We start from the raw sequence: 24,608 nt of genomic DNA on the forward strand, positions 1-24,608 counted from the left end.
CTGCACCATTGACCAACTAAAAGCTGATCTAAAGTTCAGCGCAGAGTGCATTAGTGATGCGCCCATGCAGGTCCAAATGCTTACACATTGCTTAATTCAATCAGGATGTACATCTTTACATATGAAAGAAATTTAAAAATTAAAATGTTGCAAAAATAGTTATTTTTACATACATATAAAAACCACTGCCTCGATGTCTTCTTCATTTCAGGGAACCTTTTTTAATTTGAATTTGTATAATGTTATTATTATTAGATTGTTATTATTTATTATATGCATATTTATATATTTGTTTTAATAAAAACAAGTTTAGATTTGTCCACCTGTCCGGTTTTGGAGAATATGCATCACCATACGGGGCAAAAGAACAGGACGTGTGTTTGGATATACGTTTTGACCACACTTTGTTATTGTTGTTCATTTATTCGTTTGCTGTAAATTAGAACTGAATTTAGAAATAGTTTTGAAACAAATCTTTGCACTTAACAAACAAAATGCAGATGGTCCGTTTTACTGTTTTCTCGCTAGTGAAGCATTCAGTTTTCCACTTACAAAGTCCGCCATGTAAATAGCAAACGCTCCATGGTGCAGTGCAACTGACTTTTAAAGGGAATGGGAGATGAGACTCTGATTGGTTTAATGCACATTATGCTCAAAAGCACACCAAGAACTCAATAAGAAAATAAGCACAAGCCTGTTGGACCATGCACTAGGGCGCAGAGTGTATCTTTCATCCTTAAAATAGCAAAAGTGGATTCGGACATGCCTTTTGCAGCATGCGCTTTAGACTTTGAGCTTAGATCGTTAAAATAGAGCCCTAAATCATGATACCACAGAGAGATACAACAAAGAGATTTTATGATGGAGTTTAGTTCAGGATGTAAAAATGGATTTAACACACACAAGCACACACTATGTATAACAATTTTCAAAAATGTGCGATTTGTTTTCTAACAAAACAACCAAATTATAGCTTTCTATAGCTTTATTTTGACCATAAAACATACTGTATATAATAATGCTTGTATATAAAAATACAGATTCCCATAAAGATGTGATTTTGTTCTCTTGTTGAGCACATGGGATACTGTGCTTTACATACTTTATAAAAATATATAATTTTGGATGAGACAGAAACTAGTATGGAAAAACTAAAGCTAAATAGTGTAATACTGCATTAAAAGCAAAAAGAATGTCCAAAAAATTAAGTGTTTTCTTACAGAGGTCTGATAGTACACTGAGTCTGGTCTTAAATCTGTTCATGTGTCTTTGTTCTTAAAGTCAATGCGATATAAACTGTTAACATGGCAATTCAAAATAAAGTCACATTAATCATTATTCAGTAAGTTCCCATTTAACAGGATTCCTGCTCTTGTAAAGTAACTAGTTATGCCATTATTTGATGTTGAATTGTAGAGTTTAGGATTACATTATTAGAATACCTCATGCGACAAGTGTATGCAAATAATTAGCAGGAAGAGTGTTTATAGCCACAGTTCATTTCACATGATGTGGAGAACAACAAAACCACCCACATCATCACAGCTGAGCATCAGTCAGACACAATGTGGTCATCAACGTCCTCAGAAACAGACACGTTCTGCCTGTGACTAACGCATAAAGGCCCCATTCAAGTCATTAGCTTGTTATTCTAGCTAGACAACCATCCTTGTATACCCATACATAAACAGAACTGTCATTGTCAGTGGCTGAACTGGACTTCTGCTAAGTTGGAGAATTGGTTTGTCTACTAGACACAAATAACCGTCATAAAATGTAAATGTACTGTAGACACAACAGAGGGTGACACCGCAGGGAAAACAGGATTTCCTTGTTCTTTGAAAAGAAAAAAAATGCTAAACATGCTATGCTATGCGAGTCATTTTATGCCTCCCAGACATTTACCAAAACATGAGTAAATGATGAAACAACTTTGAGATATACCGTTAAAACACTGTTTAGTGGAAGTCACCTGTTTCCCAAGGAGCAAACGATAAAGCCGATCCATCAGACCACTGCCAACCCTGCATCCAATCCAGATGGTTCACTCCGATCCAGAGCTTGCTCGGCAAATCTTTGCGATCTTTAACTGTGGTGAAAAAGACAGAAAATGAACATTAAATTAAGTGAAAATAGCAGAGAGATTAATTCATCCATGTATTACAGTTGAAGTAAGAATTATTAGGCCCCTTTGATTTTTTTATTTTCCAAATGATGTTTAACAAACAAGGAAATTTTCACATTATGTCTGATAATATTTTTTCTTCTGGAGAAAGTCTTATTTGTTTTATTTCGGCTAGAATAAAAGCAGTTTTGAATTTTTTAAAAAACATTTTAAGGTCAAAATTATTAGCCCCTTTAAGCTATATATTTTTTCCATAGTTATACAATATATCGTTATACAATAAATTACCTAATTACCCTAACCTGCCAAGGTAACCTAATTAATCTAGTTAAACCTTTAAATGTCACTTTAAGCTGTATAGAAGTGTCTTAAAAAATATCTAGTCGAATATTATGTACTGTCATCATGGCAAAGATAAAATAAATCATTTATCAGAAATGAGTTATTAAAACTATTATGCTTAGCAATGTATTGAAAAAAAATCTTTTCTCCGTTAAACAGAAAATGGGGGAAAAATAAACGGGGGGCTAATAATTCTGACTTCAACCGTACCTTGTGCACAAATCGATGTATGTATGTTTTAGTAAATTATGATGTGTGCAAATTCATTTAATGTTCATAAAATAACTCAAATGAGGCAGATAATGTAAACATATGATGATACATTTATTAAATTTCCAAAAAATATACTCAATTCAATTCATCTTTATTTCTGTAGTACTTTTCTAAAATGCCAAAGTCTGTAATCAAAATGATTTGAACAAATGACTTCCCAGACCTGACCGACAAGACTGCATTCCAAACATAAGGTATCCACTTCTGAACGCAAGATAGCATGGCAGAGTTCATTATTTAAAATTTAAATTATTTTTAAAGCAGCTATGCAAGTATGATTGTGCTACTTTCAAGATGTGGAATAGAAATGGTGATGTATTTCCAAAATAATTATGTGATATTCCAGTTTTTATTTGTTTTTTTGTATTGTCAGATTGGATGGAATCAGCATTGTGATCTAAATCTGAAAGGCTAATTCTGTAAATGAAGTTACACACATAAAAGAAGTGTTCCTCTCCCTCTCCTGCCAGCTGCCATTAGTTGAACCTTATAAATTGGCTGTGAACTTATGCATTTGGTTCAACCAGCTTTGCTACAGTGTGTCAGGCAGTTCAGAAAGGTCAGCCTACTACTTATAGTCCACTTATAATCAGCAGGCTACATTGTGCTAGTATAGCAGGAAGTCTTATAATCACATAAAAAATAATTTTGTTTACCCAGAAACAAAATTTCTCTTTTCTCTGAGCAGATGATTAACAGACAGACAGACACACACGCATTCACATGTTTTGGTGAGCAGTCTCTTTAAGTGTCCATGATTGATTAGCGAGAATATGGATGGAGATGCATTAGCTGCATGAACATGAGAACAAAAATCAGCCTGTCAATAATAAATGTGCTGAAAACAATCACTGCTACTGGGGTTGGTGATGATGGAAGTGTTTCTAAGACTTCTAATGGATTTCTGCATATTAAAAATCTCTACGACTATAATTGTTCAAGGTCAGCAAGATTTTACTGTATTTTAATAAATAAACCAATCAATGTTAATATTAATATATTCAGTTAAACAAATATAAAAATTTTCCAATCATACAAAAAGTTTATAATTGAATATTTTTTACTTTCTTGAACAATCTTGCAAACGTATGTTGTTGTCAAAAAATGTTGTTGTTTTTTTAAAGAAGAAATAAGGTTTCTAGAGCAGCAAATCAGCATATCAGAATGATTTCTGAAGCACCATTTGACACAGAAGACTGAGAATTCAGTTTTGCAATCACTGCAGTAAATAACATTATTATAAACTGTAATAATATTTTACAATATTGCTGTTTTTTATTCAAATAAATCTAGCTCAATAAAAAAAGCAGCAAACAAGCAATTTTGCTTTAATTAGGGTTGGGCAAGTCAACACATCACTATCATGTTGGCACATTAATTAGTTAACACTGACAATTATTTTATCATGCGTTAACAGTTTTTATTATCATTTTGAAAGTCTATAGTTCACTGGCTCTGAATACACACAGACAAACAATAGGTCACAGGAGGGCTGGGATGGTGAGTGGTTTGAGATGAACATCATCATCACGGGTCTTTTTTTTGCACTCTATGGTCTCCACTAATGAGAACATTTGTAATGGGCCTAATGCTAAGTGCACACGGACACTATCACTTGCTGTATTTTACTCAAGTGATGTTTCTCACTTTAAGCTAACACTATTATAGTTAACATTTAAATTTCCACTATACATACAATATTAAAATAATATACTGTGCATACATTTGTCAAAATTGTATATAATTTTTTAAAATTATTTATTTAATATGTCTTTGTCCAGTCACTGTCATTTTGTTGCACTGTGGAAACTTCTGTCACGAAAAAATTCCAATTGATTTTCCACTTGAGTTAAATTACTTGTGCGAAAGATGTGTTTAAGGTGAATTCCGGGTGTCTGTGTGCAAACGCATCGCACATTCCATGTCATTCACGGCATCTAATGGAAATTCGTCAATATTTGAAAATCAGCATTGACTTTGTATGTAATATACTCTCTGGAAATATCTATGAATGAATGTTCTGAAGTGAAGTAAAGATTTGCCCTGCTCAAGTTAGAAGGAAATAGTGAACACAAAGCTCTAATCTATCATGCTGTTTATCTGAGAAAATTGTGGTGTCTAAACAGGAACTGAGAACCACGGATATAATGATCACTTAATTATTAGTACATGCCCCGGCAGTGGAGTAAGATTTACTTTGGTTTTAGATTTAATTTGACTACTTTAATGTTTAAGTTAAGATTTACACATAAAGATAACACTGCATTAAAAACACCTCAGTTGTTTTAAGTGTTATTGCATTTTTAGTCATATACCAGAACTTATGAAATAAAAGTGTGCAACACACTACATTTGAAATCATTGATGAATTTTGCATGTAAGAATATGATGAATTGCATTTTTACATGCTAAATTTGGTAAAGATTTTAATGGTTGCCCAGCACTAATTTTAATATATACCAACAGAAATTTAATGTCCTGATAATGTTAATCAATTATAGATTATTCCGATTAACCTTAATTTCTCATTGATCTCAATTTTAACACAATTGTGTTTAGTTGCAGAGTTCATGCAGAAAAAACTGCATTACCTCTGATGCTGTAAAAACTTTCCACCAATCAGAACATGACAATGAGCAGAGAGTAAAAAAAATGTAGCACCATGAACATAATAAAGTTACAGATTTTATATTCCTCGTTATTCAGCAATAAACAACCTGAAATAAATATTTTCTATAAATACAACCAACAACTTAAAAGTTTTTTTTATAATTTTCACTTGTCAATTAGTTTTCATTTAATTATTTTTTTTTACTCAAATTAAAGTTTATCAGGTTGTGATGGTTTATGGTTTTGTTAAGGGCTTTAATGGAAACAAAAAAATTAATGTAAAACTTAATATCAGGCCTGCAAAAAGTGTTCACTAATTCTTTAGAGATGATTTGAAAAGTAAGAAAAAAGTCTTACAGAACTGGAGCTCCTGAGGGCTGGACACGCTGAGCAAATCTCCACCTTGACTGCGACAGGCGTCCCGCGCCTCATGCCAGGTCACCACTGCTGTGGACACCACCTGATAGCAGCGTCCAGTCACAGGTTCTTCCTCCCATAAAGAAGAACATCCTTCCACTAAATACGACAAATCAGACATTTGTTATATTATACAGCGGTCTTATTGTCCACCCATTAATCTTTCAAAGCATCATGGGGTGTTGGAAGAGGGAGTAACACTGGTTCAACTAAATAATCAGTGAAACAAAGTACAATATTAAAAGGCAACTTAGAATGAACAACTAGTGAATAACCCCAATAACTCAAAACAAGTTTTTCACAGTTGAATACTGAAGTGTCGTTTGGAGTACAAAAAGAAAACAATCCACAGAGAGCTCAAAGAGCTTTGGCCACAGACAGATTTGAAGTGCTTGACCACTGAGTAATCTTTTCCATGTTTCTTTAGAAGGTACTGTACTGTGAGAGAGTCATATTAAAGGAATGTGCAGTAAACAGGAGCAGAATGCTGCAAGTCAATGTCTTTTGCCTGCTGAAAAGGGCAGCTTAAACCTGCATGAGTTCCACTAAAAGCCTAATAGGTTAAGTAGGTCAGCATGGTGTTTGCTGGGAAAAGGTTGATGTAGGTGGACATAGCTTTCTGTTTAGTTAATTAACTATATACTGTGTATATTAAGTTTTCATAGTTTTAGTTATTAGTATAACAACCCAGCCCAATCTCTTGAGGAAACGTAATGATTTTAAGCATTGTCAGAAAAGTGCCTAATTCGTACAAACGCATAAATTTTAATTTGCATAAAACATACAAATTTTAAAGAAAGCGTGCCCCCAAACCCCACAACCAAGCCAATCATCATTGGGAGATGAGAACATTGATTTAAAACGTATAAATGAGATACAAATTAATACAAATTAGCCACTAAATCAGGAAATGATTTGTGAAATAAACTGCTGTGAGATTGTGTGACAACTATCTGCCGTACTTGCTTTTAACTAATAAATCAATTCATGATTGACAAAATGAATGACTGAACAAATGGATTAGTGAACATAATAAATAAACAAAATAAAACGAATAAAATAAATAAACAGGGGTGTGAACCTACACTGGTTTCATGGTTCGATTATGATAATCATATCGATTGGTTCACTTTGATATCTTGGTGCATTGACAAAGCTTTCCATAAACAATTTGATATTTTACTTAGCAACACAATAATTATTGTATTAAAATGTACAATTTATCACAGGGTATATGCAGGAATCCTAAAGGAAATTTCAATACCTTTTTAAGACTTTTTAAAGACCTCAGAATATTTTCAACCTCGTCGCCACTTCAAGTTCTAATCAGCATCAAAACTTTAACTTATTAAACAGTTGCTAATAAACAGCTGTAGTTAAATAAATGAATGGAGCACAACTTAGATAAGCTCGGAAAAAACAAATCTTGAAAGAATAAATGACACGGTCATTTTCAGCGAGAGGATTCAGCCACTGTTTAAACTCATCTTTCTCAAACCAGGAGTATGCAAACTTGCATTATCCCATTTTGCCATCTGTTTTGCTCTATGGTTTGTTGCAAACTACGTTACATTACCCGGACAGAGGAGCTTGGCCCCACGCACCCAGCCCGAACTAATCGAGGAAAATAAATATATTTATGCTTTTTTGGAGTCAAACACTTTGGACAATGCTTGAACAAAACTTAAGACCTCGTAAAAACGGGATTAAGACTTTTTAATACCTTTTAAGGGCCTTAATTTTCTCATAATTGATTTAGCAACTTTTAATACTTTTTAAGACCCCGCGGACACATTGTATAAACATATTTATTTGTAATACAATTTTGTCCTTTAATACAAGCAGTCAGATATACGTACTGTACCTTTAATTTTACCTGTTCAAAAAACAACAACACTCTTTTGGTATCAAACAAAACTAAAGTACATGCACAGAAGAACATGAGCATTAATAGCAAATAAACAAATATTATTATTCCGCTTGCTTCTTGAGCGTTGTTAAGTGAGTTCTTAAACACCTATGATTGATCACATGCTCAACAGAAATGGCTACAAACAGCATGGCTGTTCAGCAAACAGTGGCAGGTACAGACACTGATGTTAAACGACTGCGGCAATCAGCTGATCCATTTTAGATGGTGACGCGGTGAGAAAGAGTTTATAGCTTTCATTTTTTCTAGCTGGGTTCTGATGTACTTCCCTGTCAGTGAAAAACTGTCCAGAAAAACTCACAAGCAGTGAATTGTGCACAGTGATCTGCTTTTTATTACTTGCGGTCTTCTCCCTCACCATAAGCTACCGCCATATAATGTATATGTGATAAATGACATCAGTACATAATAACCGTTCACGGTTATTACTGAATCGATACCAAATTGGTTGCGTCTGCATCGAAAAAAAAAAAAAAATTTGACACCACTATAAATAAATAAATAAATAATCAGCATTCACTAGAAGTCAACAGTTCACTGTCTCCGTGTTAATTTTTTAGTTAATTAAATATATAGCTTGGATAAATATAGAAATATAGCAAGCTTGGTTTATATAATAAAATGGATATGGTTTACTTACCCTACACATTTCCATTGGTGTTACTGTATTACAATTTAGGTATTGTTGTAGTAAAAAACAAAAAGTAAATGTTTATTTTTATTTCCAGCAACACAAATGTGGTACAACAACCCTGGTTATTTTAGTTTTGTTGGAGAAACGATAGAAAATAGAATGATAGAAAACAAAAAACACAAAACAAAACAAAACTAAAATTCAACAGTCGTTTTAACAGCTTTGTAAAATGAGTCACATATTTAAATATACTTTGTGTTTTCCAGCTGTTTTCTGGAAAATCCCCAGTAGTGTGGGATGCAAACCTCACCATATTTCAGACAATTCCCCCACTTCTGCTCTTGATCATAGTTTGCAGTAGTAGAGCACCACTCCAGTGTTTTTTCATCAGTGGGGGGCAGACAGCTGTGGTGCCACGTCCCATTATAGAGGAAGGGGAACTCGCAGGGAGCTCCCTTAGAATTACCCCCACTCGTGTGCATTTCTGTAAAAACAGAAAACAGAAATTTATGCGGTTTCTGTACAATAGCTGTACTTAATTGTCCACAGAAGTCAGCAAATCTGATTAAACCTCCCCTAAATGAAAAACAAACAAAAAAACAAGTACTCATAAATAAAATGAAATGTTTGTATTTGTACAAATGCAAAATAAATGTTCTTTTAACATGCAAACAGCATAACATGGAAGAGAAAATACAGCAATTAATGGGTTCAAAATGATAGATAGACCTTTGCTAAAGAGATCAAAAGAAACAGTAAAAACACTTACAATCATTTAAATGACTTTAAATTTAGAAAACAATTTATTTTCTATCAATCAATCAATCAAGATTTATACAACATACAATATAACAATTTATACAACAGTTCTGTCTGGTTCTCGAATCTCATTGATTCTGCAATAACAGCACTCGCACAGCCTCCTCACCCTTGTGTATTATTCCGCCCACATTAAGTGACAGCAGATCAATAAACTCACTACAGTTTGACAAACATTGCTGCTGTTGGACAAAATAATGTACTTCTTAGGCGAGAATGTAGTTGTTTAGAGGTTAGTGCCTATTTTAAATATTTATCATTTAGGAGATTCAGCTAGTCGGCATCCATCAGCCTTTCATACTGAGCAGAGCAAAGATGGTTGACGTTCCGCCACAAGAAGGCGACAGAAACTGCATAATAAGCACTTAGATGAGAAAAACTCATAAAAAGTTAATTTCGATTCAAGACCAATGACGAGATTATCCCAAGGTTTCCATTTCCATATGGTCATGGAGGAGTGGAGAACATGAGACTGATTCCTGTGACGCTCCAGGGACAGACGAGTCTTCGCTGAGGCCAGCTTCCAGCCTCCGCCGCTGAGACTGCAGCTCTGCACAAGACGTTTGGCCAGCAGAGAAATTAAAATGGTCGTGCCCAACTGAGTCTGGTTTCTCTCAAGGTTTTTTTCTTCACTTTCGCCAGTTAGTGAAGTTTTTTTCCCTCTCCGCTGTCGCCACTAGCTTGCATGGTTTGGGATCTGTAGAGCTGCGCATTGTTGGATTTGCACTTTAGTGTTTGGATTCTCAGTAGTTACTTTTAAACCACACTGAACGGAGCTAAATTGAACTGAACTTAAACACTGAAAACTGAACTACACTGTTCCAATTTACTATGACCTTTTATGTGAAGCTGCTTCGACACAATCTACATTGTAAAAGCGCTATACAAATACTACAGCTGAACAAATCAAGTGACATTCTAAGTCGATTTCTCTCTTTTGTATATTGTAGTGCTGTATTTATACCATATCTGATAGTGTTTCTGTTAGTGTTTGCTTTGGCTTTTTCTAGGTTAATTGTGATATCCTGCTTGCATTGAGAAATACTGGAAAATCTCTGTAGACTGATGGTATTTTATGCCGTTCAGCCATTTAATCTTACAATGTGAGCAAAATCATCTGTTTTGTCAGAAAGTGGTTCTTCATAAAAAAGGATTTTTACACTTTTAGTGTTAAATTTTCTTTTATAAACATATGATTATGTTTTATAAACACAAAATCACACTCTCGGCAGTGTGATATGGCTGTATATCACACAACCCACGCCTTCCACTAGTGCTGATACAGAGCCATAATTGAACTGCTACTCGTGTGATATGGCTCAAATATACTATAGCAATGCTTAAATATATTTATATATTAAAATATAAATTATATTATATTAAATTTGTTGTTATTGCTATATTTTCTGTATTTACATTTTTGTATTTTCTGTTTTATTTTATTCAATCATTTACTTCTTAATAATAGTGTTTTTTTAAAGGTCACAGATGATCATATAAGCATTTCACTTCATATACTATGGTGTATGACTGTGTATGTACATATGAAAATGTGTACGTACTAACACAATAAAATTTGAGAACAGAATCTGACAAGCACATTCTTCTGCTGTGTAAAAAAAGCTCACAACACCAGATTCACAACATTTTTTTTTTAAGTTTACCATCTCAGAACAGCGAAAGCTAGTCAAATGAGAAAGCGAAAGTAAATGACGAGTCACTGTTTACTGATATGAAGCAATCACTGAGCTCAAACTTTGGTCGCAGGTGGAGTTTCCCATAAACTCCATGACTGAGTTGCTACAGTAACATCAAACAAGTGGTAAAACCAGTAAGCAGAAATCCAGAGCAAAAAGAAGATGGAAAGCAGATGAACTACATGAGCTGAACAACTGTTAAACCATAACAACCGCCTATGCTTTTGCTGCAAGACTGCAAAGTAAACCACACTAAAGCAAACAGATCTGTGTCACATGTACAAACTGTAATTGAGAGTAGTAGTGAATTAATGTAGTGTAGTGAGAGGCAACAGCCATAGAATTTACTTAAAATAAACTAAAATACTATACAATAAAATAAACTTCACCCTTAACAACCTTTCTTAAAAGCAAAGATGCTCTAAGTAGGGCCCGTGGGCCAAAGTTGGCCCATGGTAACCTTTGGTTTGGCCCACCATCCCATCTAAAAAGAAAAGGAGAATTATGGGGAGTTGGTTGGGACAATAGCCTTTAAGAGAGATCCCCAAATTTAGAAATCAGACTTTTAAAATGTAAATACTGTCACTTGATAGATAGAGGACAATGCACAAGACATCAGTAAGCAAATTAAGGCAAAGGCAGGAGCAGCTCGATTAGTGTATTCAGCATTGAACTCCATTGTGTTATAAATGGGATTATGTTTTTACTGTAACAAGTTCATTATAAAAAGTTAAAAATGATACTGCATCATTTATTACTATATTTTAAAGCAACGTTTTCTAGTAATTTTCAAACCTTAGCAAATAGAAATTACTTAGATACGACATTTTTTTTGGCTTGGGTAATTTCTGTGTCTGTTCTAAATCGCAGATTTTGAAATTGTACCCTCGTAAAATTTCGAGTGCGCTTCGTTTTCCTTTACGATTTTATAATTACGGATACGAAATATTTATGACAGTGATTTTATTCCATAAAAACGTAAGTATTTTATGTTTTGTGAGTTTAGTGGCTAATTCCTACTAGTGGCTAATTCGAGTTCAGTCGTACGAAATTGTACGATTTAAAAAAGGAGGCGTGGCACCTAGCCCCACCCCTAAACCCAACCGTCATTGGGGGATGAGCAAATCGTACTAAATTGTACAAATTAGATCGTACGAATTCATACGAATGAGCCACTAAATTAAAAAGTTACAAATTGCCGTGAGATTGTGTTGGCGGCTCTGATATGGTTTCTCTTTCACATGTCTTTTGATTCTCAACTTGTTTGTTTATTACACAAATTAGGGTTAATATGAATAATCACTAAACACCGCGCTCTGACACAAATGTGCATGTATTAGACCATTAAAGCGCTCGCATTAAGATGGCGTTAGATGTGTGTGCTCTGCTCGTCTCCGAGGCTAAGCGCGCGCACACACAACAGCATGAGATCTCTTTCGCGCTTTTAAAAACATAAATGATTTGAACGTACATTAATGAATGATGCGAATCTCATGCTGCAAACGTTAAATTACAGTACATGCTTTTAGTCATTTTCATGTGAAACTGAGCTTTGCAGAGCAACAAATGTGTACAACTGGAAAAAGGGGGGTTTATGATGCAATAATCGTTTATCTCGATTAATGTTTTTTCATAATCGTTAGAAGCCGAAATCGAAATCAGATTTTTGATTAATTGCACAGGCCTAGTAGAACATTGAAGAAGAATTTTAGCTTATTCTGTGGTCGATTGTGATCGGTATAATGCAAGTCAATAGTCACTCTTTTTTTTTTCATTATTAAAAATAAACCCACACAAACTAGTCTAAAATCAAATCTCTGTGACTTCTGATGATACACTGAGGTCTTCTGAAACAATTGAAAAAATTATTTACAATTCTGACAATATATCGTTTCAGCATCAATATCGAAATGTTCGTCTCTGCAGTAGTCACATCGCAGAATCTGCAATATTAAGTTGAGATTATGGTCAATTGAGAATACATGAGATTTGTGGATCATTGCCACGCATGACCATAACAGAGTGAAACTTCATAATTTGTATGCATTTTAAAGGTATTTCAAGAAAGTGTAGAGCATTCGGGCACAATAACGTAAAACATTTGTAACTTTAATGAAGAAAAAGTTTAAGGATTTTATGTGACAATGAAGACTATACAGTGTTATTGTTAAATTATACCAGAAAACCATAAAGAACTGTTTATTTTAGTTTTTTTTCTTTGCTTTATTTTAATTATTCTTGCAATTTTATTTTAGTTTTTTTTATACATTATTCGCAACTTACAAAATTGACCCAAACAATCTAAATTAATGTTTTTTTTTTTTTTTTCACAAACAGAGCTTTTTAAGCCATCTGGTGAAATTGTACTCGTATCGCAATGTTTTCCATTTTTTTGATGCACTATTTGTGGCTTTCTATTTAAACTTTTTTAGACAATGTAAAAGATATTCTGTGAAAATATAACAATGATATCTTTAATATTGGTTCAGTTAGGTCATGTTAAAAATTTGCTTAATTTTAGACTTAGAAAATCATCTTTTTGAGAATTTCCAATTTAAATAAAAGCTTATAATTAAAACTACAACATATTTGAAACCATAATTATCCTGACTATGTGCCATATACCAAATTAAAGCTGAGATTCTCAAATTTTTTGAGATACATTTAGGGGGCCTGATGTTCCTGCTTGTGGAGAGAAATACAAGTCTGTGTGCAGCATTTAATGGCAATAAATAAATTGATTAACAAAGGGATATGAAAAACAAGAGGTGGTATCAAACTTATAAAAATGTATATTTATACTCAAAATAAAAAATTATAACATTTATCATGTTATAAATGTAAACTTAGTGATGTATATCAAAACCTCGATATTTAATCATTTACTGCTCTTTTGTTTTTCAGAAATAGATTACGCAACGTTACTGGGGGTTTCACAGAGGGGATCACATATCATTAGCTGTAATCCACAGCCTGGCAAACAGTGAGCACCAGTGTAGTGAAGGGGAGTTTCCAGTAGCTTGATGATGTATGCGAGAGATGAGAGTTTATTTATCAGTATAAAGTCATGCCTGTGACAGTATTTAGTAACAGTTATCACATCTTAGACAGTCACAAATAGGAACCATTTTGGCAAAACTGTGCATTCACTCTTGTCACCTCATGTCTGAGCGCATACTCTCACATATGTCATCATGTGACCAGAAGCTTGTGCTCGCTGCACTTGTGTGCACACAGGTGTTGCCCAGGCTGTGGATTAAAGCTAATCGTATTGTAAATAACGTTTCATTTCTTGCACAGACCGATCCTTTCACTTCATGAGCGTTACACTTCATGTATAATCATGACCTATGGGGGTTGATTTAGACGTTTATTTTTAATCTTAAAAATTGCTGCCTATTACCTTGCATTATAGAATTACCAAGGACTGTAGATTTAGATAAACATCTTCTTTAATTTTCTACAGAAAAAAGTCACTAATATCCTCAATGGATGTAGTGCAAGTAAATTACCTAAAAATGGGTGAACTATCACTTTAATGCATGACCTGCTCTGCAGTTTGAAATGCTTGCTGACACTGTAGCTGTAATGTTAACAATATTGTTATACAAATATATCTGAATATAAAAGAAATGCGAATCCACACAACAACTACTGTATAGCAATAATGACTTGGAGAAACTGCAATCACTTTCAAAACTAGATTTTTTCCTTAAGGTCAAAACACGGACAGCTAATCAGATTTTATTCTGCTTTACAGTTACCTTTTTAGGTGGGAATGGTCCTTCAAAATGATTTTAATATTTTTACAGCTGATGAAGTTGAAGCTTTACATGACTTTGTCCTAGGGCTGCACAATATAAAAAAAAAATTATCATGATATCATGTTTCATATTGTTCTATATATTGATAACTAGTGAATATATATTACAATACATTTAGGAATATTATGATTTTCTTATTTGACAATTTTATTTAAATTTAGCAACATTACTAAAAAAAATAGTTTTAATAGTCAAAACAAAATATTCCGTCTCTTTATAATAAAATAAACATAAGCGTTAAAGAGACTCTTAAACTTGATAAAAAACGTGTTAATTAAATTACAAAGTGTGTGCAATGGTAAAGGTAGATCAACATCTGTGAAGTGTCAATAATAATAATAATAATAATAATAATAATAATAATAATAATAATAATAATAATAATAATAATAATAATAATACAGTAAACCTCAAACTCTGTAAACAAAACAAATTATGATAATCAAATCTGAGCTTTCAAGTAAGGAACCAACCATCAATTCAAATACATACTGTAACATTAAAAATTGTGAATGACTATAGTACCCCTATGCTAAAAAAATCTTTCAGATGGGGTGCCAACCAAAAAGGTCCTCTGGCAACATCCTTGCATCCTTTTTTATTTACAATCTCTACACTGCTGCTATACAGCACTCATTTTCGCATGCTTTGTTATTTTGTCTCTCATAACCATCATCCGTTTTCTCAGAGAATGACAAACGGATAAAACATTGCTTCAGCTCCGATGCAAGTTTATGGAGAAAAGTAAAAAGCACTGCAGTGTTTGGATGCGCTGTGTTTGTCTAAGGTAATGAGTCTGCTGTTATTACTGAAATGTGCATATTCCAAGTGTGAAGCAGATTGGATAGTTTTATTTACATTAATCACGGTGCAAAAGTTCTGACATTTTCAACTAGGTATACCTGGACACTTGCACACTATGTGTGCGTCGCTCCCATGTGCACGTTGTGCAAGTCACACATCTCCATTGGAAATGACACGCTTATTGGAATTTCTTCCAAGGCGCACTATCGATGGGAAATTCATTGTCTTGATGAATTTCTGATGAATGTATGAATTTCTGAAGAATGTAATACTCTCATTTATATGCTTATTTGAGTGATATTAGTATTATTACTTTTTGAGTGATTTCAGTATTATTATGATTATATTATATATCTTTTGTATTTTTACCCATACCTGTGGCATTATTATCAGGTATGTGTGCTTGGGTAAATAAAAAAGTCACCCTGTGTAAATGCAGTCAGAGATGAGAAGAGAAATTAGAAGAGCAGCATTAATGTCACAATGAGAGTAGATTTATGGAAGCAAGACCATAAGGACACCTGCGTTCTGTTCTGTAACTCATGATCATACACATCTGCACACTCAGACATGCGGCCCCGCTTAGTTGTAATGACTTTTAAAAAGAGTACCTATGAACTTCAGCTGAACTTACAGCTGAGAGCTCAGTGGATAGTGAACAAAATATATTGTTGAGCATTGTTTTTTGGCTGAGTGATCACATTTGAAACAGGAAGGAAAGACCTTAACTGGACATGGGTAAGACCCCTGAAAGACCCTAAGATTCTATTGGTGGTGGACACCTGAGAGATTTGAGATCCTATTAGTGGAGAAGCTAAGGGAGGTGTGTATTGTGTAAATTTGGGTGGTGTATTAAGAATCAGAAACGTATTTAAACTGTGTGCAAGCCTATATTTGGGAGACACTCGGGAGACACTTGGGAGACTGTCTCTGTTGTTACTGATGCTGTAACAATAAACTGCTTCGCCTAAAGACTTCGGAGATCTCAGACTTTGTCATTTTTTGAAAACTTAGACTTAGAGCCTTAGAATATTTTGCAGACCAGAATCTTTTTTCCACAACATATTTGGTGCTCAATCAACGTGGGGCTGGATTGAGGACATCAAAAGTGATACCGGTAACTCTTGGTGGCGGCTCACTCAAAGACCAAAAAAGGCACGCCCTATTAACTGAGGTAAGCATATTTGCTTTAATATTTTTTGATCTCTGTGAGGGTGGGCGCTGAGGGTGGACTGAGTACCCGAATTCGTTATTTATATGTACCTCACCAGTAAAAAGAACTCAGAAAACTAAGAAAAAGGAATTGTAAATAATCTGATTAAACTAAATAGTAATAAATGATAAGAGATTAAAGTTTAATGTTTTAAGAGAAAAAGAAGAAATCTCCCAGATCTTTAGAAAATTTGCATGCACTAACAAATAAAAGTAGATGTGTGAATGCATGCATGGCTGTAAATAATGCGTTTGAGTAAAGGAATGCCACATGATGAGGCATGATGCCACGCAAAGGGGTGTGAGAAATGCGTGCCAGGTGACATGGGGTAGGATCGCTTTTTGGAAAGTGCATTAAGGGGGCAGTGGAAGAGATTTGCGTCATGCTCAACTGAGATCTAAAATTAGATTCTCGCAGAAGAGCGCTATGTGATGCTCAGCCTATCTATCAGCCTGTCTATCTATCTGTCTGTCTATCACACATATCTATACAGCTGTATTATTGAGTGTAAGCTTTTTTTGACCAAGGCTGTATTTATTTGATTAAAAAAAAACTGTTGAAAAGCAATAATTTGAACATGTATTCCTCTGATGATGAAGCTGAATTTTCAGTGCTATTAATCTTCACTATCATATGATCCTTCTGCAATGTTTTATAATACATTAAATTTAAAAAAACTTTCTTAATATTACAGCACAAGCATATTTGATAACACTTTATTTTGATGGTCCATTTGAGTATTAGTAGACTGTCTGGTTCATTTCTGTTGATACTGCTCCCTCAACAGACATTTACCTGACTATAGGAAACTTTGCAAGTGCATGTCAACTTACACTAACCCTAACCCCAACCTAACAGTCTACTTATAATCTACTGATAATTAGTTGACATGTAGATGCAATGTAACTTAAATTCAACAAACGGACCATCAAAATAAAGCGTGACTGCATATTTGTATAACTTATAACAAATAATATCCAAAGACTTGTGTTGATTGCTGAAATTTCAGCTTTTCCACCAAAGGGATGATTTAAATAAAAACAATTCCTAAAAATAAATTTCTATAATATTTCACAATATTAATGTTTTACTGTAAAGTTCAAAATATGTTACTGTGATATACATTCTCACCTATAGTGTATATATAGGGACCTTGTACATATTGGCATTTGAAATGTACTCATTAGTACCTACAATTTGAAAGGGTATTGCCCCAGTGAGGGCTTTATTTTTTGAAAGTCTATTCTGATCAAATAAATACAGGCTAACACCTCTTTCAAAAAAGATAAAACAAAATCATAATTATTCCCAAATGGTAGTAAAATTATAACGTCATACTTTGATATGTCCGCTGACAGATGTTATCTGAGCTCCCTTCTCTTTTCCAAGTGTCCAGTCCATCTCTTTTGGCAATTACAGATTCACCAGCCCCAACGCTGAGTTTCATTTGGTATTCAGTGTAGATGATGTCCTCATAGCACTTCCAGCGCAGAATCTCAGTAGAGTCACAGCTGAACAGGGTCACCGTTTTGGATCGCACCTCCAGGCCCAGACACATGGAGGACTCCATGTGGAAAAGCCTGTGCGCTGATCCCCACTTCCATAACACGGCCGGGACGGATGAACAATTTCCTAACTTTAAGGCTCCATTCTGGACAAGGAGGCATTTCCCATTGGTACGGTGCTGAATTTTAAAAGTGTCATCTCCTGTGTAAATAAAAAAAATATATTACAATAATTAATTAAAATCATATAGGGGCCGAAATACAGCAGGTCAATTAGGCCTAAAATCAAAATCTCAATTAATTGAACATTTTAACTAGATTACGATTAATGAACGATTATTTTATTTATTTATTTTATGTTTTTGCCTTCATAGTTCACTGATAAGTTTTGTACAGTAAATATGCTAACATATTACAAGTGCGAGATTTTTTAAATGTAGAATGGATTACTTGATTTTAAAATAATTGAAGTAAACACATCTAATATCTATGATTATTTATTGAACACCAACACTGAACAACTAAAATTAAAACACATTGTCTGAAACGCGGCTCTCTGCACTGGCCACCGTCGTCATCGCTACCAAACTAACGTGTCATTGTGACATGCAAGTAAATTTTTTTGAGAGGTGCACGGGTATGCGAAGGATGCGCCGGACTGTACTTGTGCCCTTGGCAGAAGTATAATATCACAATAATATAATAAGTATAAATCATAGTATAATAAATGCAGAGATGGCAAAAGTACACACATCCTTTACTTAAGTAGAAGTACAGATACTCATGTTTAAAACGACTCTGGTAAAAGTTGAAGTACTGATTACACTTTTGTACTCAAGTAAAAGTAAAGTACAACCTGAAAAATGTACAAAATGTACAAAAGTAAAAATTACCCGTTTCAACCACAGTTCAAAGACATGCGGTAAAGGTGAATAATAGGCAACTAAATTGGCAGTAGTGTTTAAGTGTGTGTGTGAATTTGAGTGTGTATAGGTGTTTCCCTATACTGGGTTGCAGCTGGAAGGGTATCCGCTGTGCAAAATATATGCTGGAATAATTGGCGGTTCATTCCAGTGTGACGACCCCTGATAAATCAGGGACTAAGCTGAAGTATAGTGAGAGAGGATAGGTATGTAACCAGACCTCACATCCTATTGATACATTAATATGAACTAACTTACATTTCCAATTTTTATGTGAAATGTTTGTTGCCAAATTTATGAAAGTAGCCAAGCAGCAGCACATCTTGTACTATAGCCTAACAACATTGCTTAAAAAGTCGGCCCATGTATCATCATCCTGACACAAACTCACAGCGTTCATCACGTAGTTTTGCAGCTGTTAGCTCAAAAACAACGGCAGCCATTCATGCTGATACACTTTTAAAATAATTCTATTGGCCTGTCTATCTTTTTAAATAACATCTCACATTTTACAATGAATTCTGTCCAAAATTTATAGATTTTTTTTCTTTTGCTAAAATAAATACTTATATTTGACTGCAAACTATTTATCTTGCATTAGGCTAAGGCTGCATGTTTTTAAACTGGAATAGGTCTCTTTTTACCTGTAATCCGAACGTGTAAAGGGCGTCTTATTACCATGTAAACAGGGCAGCATCAGTCATGTTAAATTCACCGACTCTCTCCGTCTCATCTGCGTAGTCATCCTAGCCTTTCTCATAGTAATCTTCATAAACTAGTGCGCAATGGCAAAAAATTGATTGATTGCGCAATATGAACGCATTTTTGATGCCATGACAAGAAATAATATATATCACGAGACCAAACACATGAAAAGTACAGATATTAGTGTAAAAATCTAAGGAGTAAAAGTAAAAAGTTGGGGTCAGAGTAGGGTCACGTGACTCCACACACGTTAGGAAAAGTAAATGAAAAAATTGACCTGGAAAAATGAGATCGATTATAGATTCTGAATGTCGATTTCGACTACTTTTCAATTAATCGCTCTTCCCTAGGCCGAAAGCTTAAATGTACTGCCAAAAACATACGGCTAAAGAAAAATTCTAACAAAATTATTTTTCATCAGTTTCACAATACATGTGCACACAAATTCTTTTTTAGTTAGTATATTTTTAGTATAGAACAGTTCATGTTAAGTAATGTTATTTTGATGCCATTTTATACTCCCAACACCACGGACTCATTTGGTTTGTCAATTTTTGTGGACGCCAACAATTTTCTGTTGTGTTCTGCACTATTTGCGGTGTGTTTCTATATTTAGATGTTTTTGTGAGAATTTGCATGCATGTGTGTTGATGAAACGATGAAGATGTTTACTTAAATTGTTGCTTTTTTCTATTTTCTTAACTTGCAGTGCATTTGAGCTCTCTCGACCACGATATAAATAAGATTCTGGATCACTACTGATGAGCAAAAGACAATAAAGATGAAGTATTATACTATATTATACTAGAGATATGTGATAATATGACAATGAAAATTATTATAATACTCTTTTTCCCCTCTATAAAGTGCTAGTATATGTTTGATATGTTTCATACTTCACAGAACTACACTGTAAAAAAAGACAAATTTTCAGGACATTTTTGAGCTTACTCAACTTAAATCGAGTGCTGTAATTGGGTCAAAAGCTGAGTCAACTCAAAAATGTCCTAAAGTTTGTTGCCTTAAAATTTTAAGTTGAGTGAACTTTTTTTATTTACAGTGTACTTTACCACACAGTATATTTGTTTGCACAAGTTTAGGTGCGTTTACATGACCAACTACCAAAGAGAAGTGCTTGAATTTAGCAAAAAAAACAACAAATATTTTCATGATTTTGTTTAAAGCCAGACAATGCTCTCAACGGCACTGACATAATGTAAAACATTCTTGCTGCTTTATTTTTTCAGTTGAACTAAATTAACTTTTCTAGTTCTCAACTTAATATTTTTAGTCAGTTTGATTGACTAAAAGTTGACTAAGTTAAACTTTGTATAACTTAAAAAATTTTGTTGAAACCTAATTAACTTTTTAATTTAATTAATTAACTAATAAATTTTTTATAGTGCAGACGAGGCAAACACTGTGCCTATTTACAGATTTACTATAGATTTACTGTAGTACCAAAAACTGCATTGTGGTAATGTGGCAGGACTCTACATATATATTACATATGAATTTCATGATATATTATTAATGTAGATATGTATAAATATCAGTCGAGTGATGGAGTTTAATTACAGTAAATGTTGTTGTTGTTGTTAAGCCAAGTATTCATTTGCATGTATACTTCATGTATTCCAGATTGTGTTTCTCATACAATTACCATTGAAACCACATATTTACATTTCAACATTGTAATATCGAAGTGCTACATGCATGGTTTTACCTACAATCTAAAAAAGACGCTAGTTTGTCGTAAACAAATGTGAAGTCAAATATGGACAAACCCAACATTAGGCTAATTTTTCCAATTAATTCAAATTACACTTATTTATATCCATATAGTTGAGTTACAACAACCCAGCATTTTTATTGTATGCAGGCAAGTTAGTGAGTTTAAGTGTATGATTGTGATTACGGATGACTGTGTTGTGAAATAAAATTAAATTCTGAATATTTTAATTTTTACAGATGTGTTTGATTTATTGAACATAAATGTGGCTTTGTATTCCTAAAATCAGTCAACAAAAACAAAAATCCTTTTTTTTTTTTTTCAAATTTAAGAAATGTTCATCTGGTTGTGTTTATCACATTTTGACAATAAAAATGTTGTTTAAATGAACAATTAAAAGTCTGAATGTTTCAAAAATTACAACAACCAGAAACAAAAATATGCCTTTAAACAAACAAACAAACAAACAACAACAACAAAAAAAGAGAGATTTATTTTGAAAATTATCAATACAGACATAAATTTTAACTACAACCATGGTCTGCTTTGAATCAATGTTTTAACTAAACAAAGATAATTAATGTGTTCTCACACAGCCTCTTCACAGACATCACAGAGAAGTCTTGATAACCATGTGATATGTTAACCACATTTTAAGATATGCTAACTACTTCTAATTTTTCCAAACATATCCACACGTGCAGAATGTCTCGAATCGATGCCATCTAAGCAGCGTGTTATTATTTTTGGTGCAACACTGACGACCATTTACAGTAAATAAACTCTGGATTATTAATCAGCATTTCTCTCAAGCTAAAGTGAATTTATTTAGCATGACATCTGAAAAGGAGTCATAGTTGTGTGATAATGGTGTCTGTGCTCTGCTTTGCACTTTGCTGTTTAGAACAACAGGCAGGAAACAAAAGCCTCTTTGAGTAATGCAGTGCTGTAACGAGGGAGGGCCGTCACTGCAGCCTCAACAAAACAAACACATTATCAACAACATTTCTCTGAGAAACACGACTCAACGTCTGTCTGTCTATCTGTTTATTTATTTCAAATATTGAACAATATAACATATTTAAGTGTGCAATGAAGATCTGTGCAAATATAAACATGCAAAAGCATATGTGTAAACATTTGAATCTAATCCTATTTTTAATACATATGTAAATAAATATTTAATATTCAACAAATATGCAGTGTAATGCATTCTATTAATCCTTTACTCAAACGTACAGTAAAATTATACTAAATATATATATTTAAAATAGCATGTTATCCACAGATTGTGCAATAAGTTAAATTCTCATTATTATTCATGAAAACTATGATTTAAGTGTAAACATGTAAAATTATGTGTTAGAATTGAATACTCTTTAAAATTAATTGTATGTTTAATAAACAAGTGAATGTTCAAGTTTTTTTATATATTGTTTAATAAAATGTATAAAATATATTTATGATTACGTAAGACAATTTACAGATACTAGATTAAATTATTGTTATCTAATAATAAGTTAGATAATAAAAGATTAAATTATAGTTACTATTTGTCGAAACAATGATTTGTATAAGCAATAACATGGAACGGCATATCTCAACATGTTATTCAATAAATATAGAATTTTAATAACACAATATATTTTAATAACATCAAGTTATTTGTTATTTTATTATATTAACATATCATGTGATTTAAATTTATTAATATTAATTTGTTTTGTACATTTTATTAAAAAAAGCAACATGCTACTTATATCAAGAAAATTCAGTAAACAAATGTTTTGTAAATAAGTAGCTATTTCTAATATTAAAAAAGCTTATTATAGGTTAAATGTTTAATAGTATAAATGTTTATTATGGTATTATAGTATAAATGTTTAATAACTATTAACTTATATTTTAAATATACTTATACATTAAGGTAAATAAATAAATACAAAATACAAATACAGCAAATCTAAATCAACATATACAGTAGAAGTCAGAATTATTAGCCCCCCTGAATGATTAACCCCCGTTTATTCCCCCCCCCCCCCAATTTCTGTTTAACAGAGAGATTTTTTCAACACATTTCTAAACATAATAGTTTTGATAACTCATTTATAATAACTGTTTTATTTCATCTTTGACATGATGACAGTAAATTATATTTTACTAGATATTTTTCAAGACACTTCTATACAGCTTAAAGTGACATTTAAAGGTTTAACTAGAATAATTAGGTTAACTAAGCAGTTTAGGGTATTTAGGCAAGTTATAGTATAACGATGGTTTGTTCTGTATCGAAAAAATATATAGCTTAAAGGGACTAATAATTGACCTTAAAATTGTTTTAAAAAAATTTAAAACTGCTTTTATTCTAGCTGAAATGAAACAAAAAAGACTTTCTCCAGAAGAAAAAAATAGTATCAGACATACTGTGAAAATTCCCCTTCTCTGTTAAACATAATTTGCCAAAATTTCAAAGGGGGTTTAATAATTTCAATTGTATACATTTTGTTATTATAAACAACATACTACTTATATTAAGGTAATTCAGTAAACAAATACTCAGTAAATAAGTATCTATTTCTAATATTAAAACAAGCTTATTATAGGTTACAAAAATGTTTAATAACTATTAACTTAAATATTTTATATAAGGAAAATAAATAAAAATTATATTTACATTATTATTTACTGTGTTTGTTTTAACTGCATTAAATGATATCTACACCGATTTAATGGTATGGGTTTGTTTCATTATTTCAAGACCAAAGGGCAAGATTGGTGTAATGCAAATGGCTGAAATGCTCGCTCTCGCTCTCTCTCTCTCTCTCTCTCTCTCTCTCTCTTTCAAACACACAAACATTGAAATTTGAGGAGGTGTTTTGCAGGAGGCGGTTATGATATGAGCCATGTTCTACATTGAGGCAATGAAGTCGGTTAATATTTCAGTCCAGTTACAAAACTGTACATTGATTTCCAACCACCAGCCTCTAAACAGGCAGCATGTGAACCACACACCAGCCCCACAAACTCGAGCATGTGAACTAAATGACCCAACTCC

The 24,608-nt window shown here is 33.1% G+C and overlaps 1 protein-coding gene across 2 annotated transcripts in view; it reads right to left on the reverse strand.

Annotated features, from left to right (window-relative positions):
- ly75 (lymphocyte antigen 75) overlaps positions 1-24,608 on the reverse strand; it is a 65,742-nt gene that overhangs the window by 40,615 nt on the left and 519 nt on the right. For both annotated transcript variants that reach the window (XM_056467716.1, XM_056467715.1), the window contains exons 2-5: positions 18,027-18,395; positions 8,642-8,815; positions 5,708-5,866; positions 1,973-2,089 (exon numbers count right to left, since the gene is read on the reverse strand). In XM_056467716.1, coding sequence (XP_056323691.1) covers positions 1,973-2,089; positions 5,708-5,866; positions 8,642-8,815; positions 18,027-18,395 — 819 coding nt within the window. The remainder of the gene's footprint in view (positions 1-1,972; positions 2,090-5,707; positions 5,867-8,641; positions 8,816-18,026; positions 18,396-24,608) is intronic.

The sequence above is a fragment of the Danio aesculapii genome, chromosome 11 (genome assembly GCF_903798145.1).
Source record: "Danio aesculapii chromosome 11, fDanAes4.1, whole genome shotgun sequence".
Taxonomy (NCBI): Eukaryota; Metazoa; Chordata; class Actinopteri; order Cypriniformes; family Danionidae; genus Danio; species Danio aesculapii.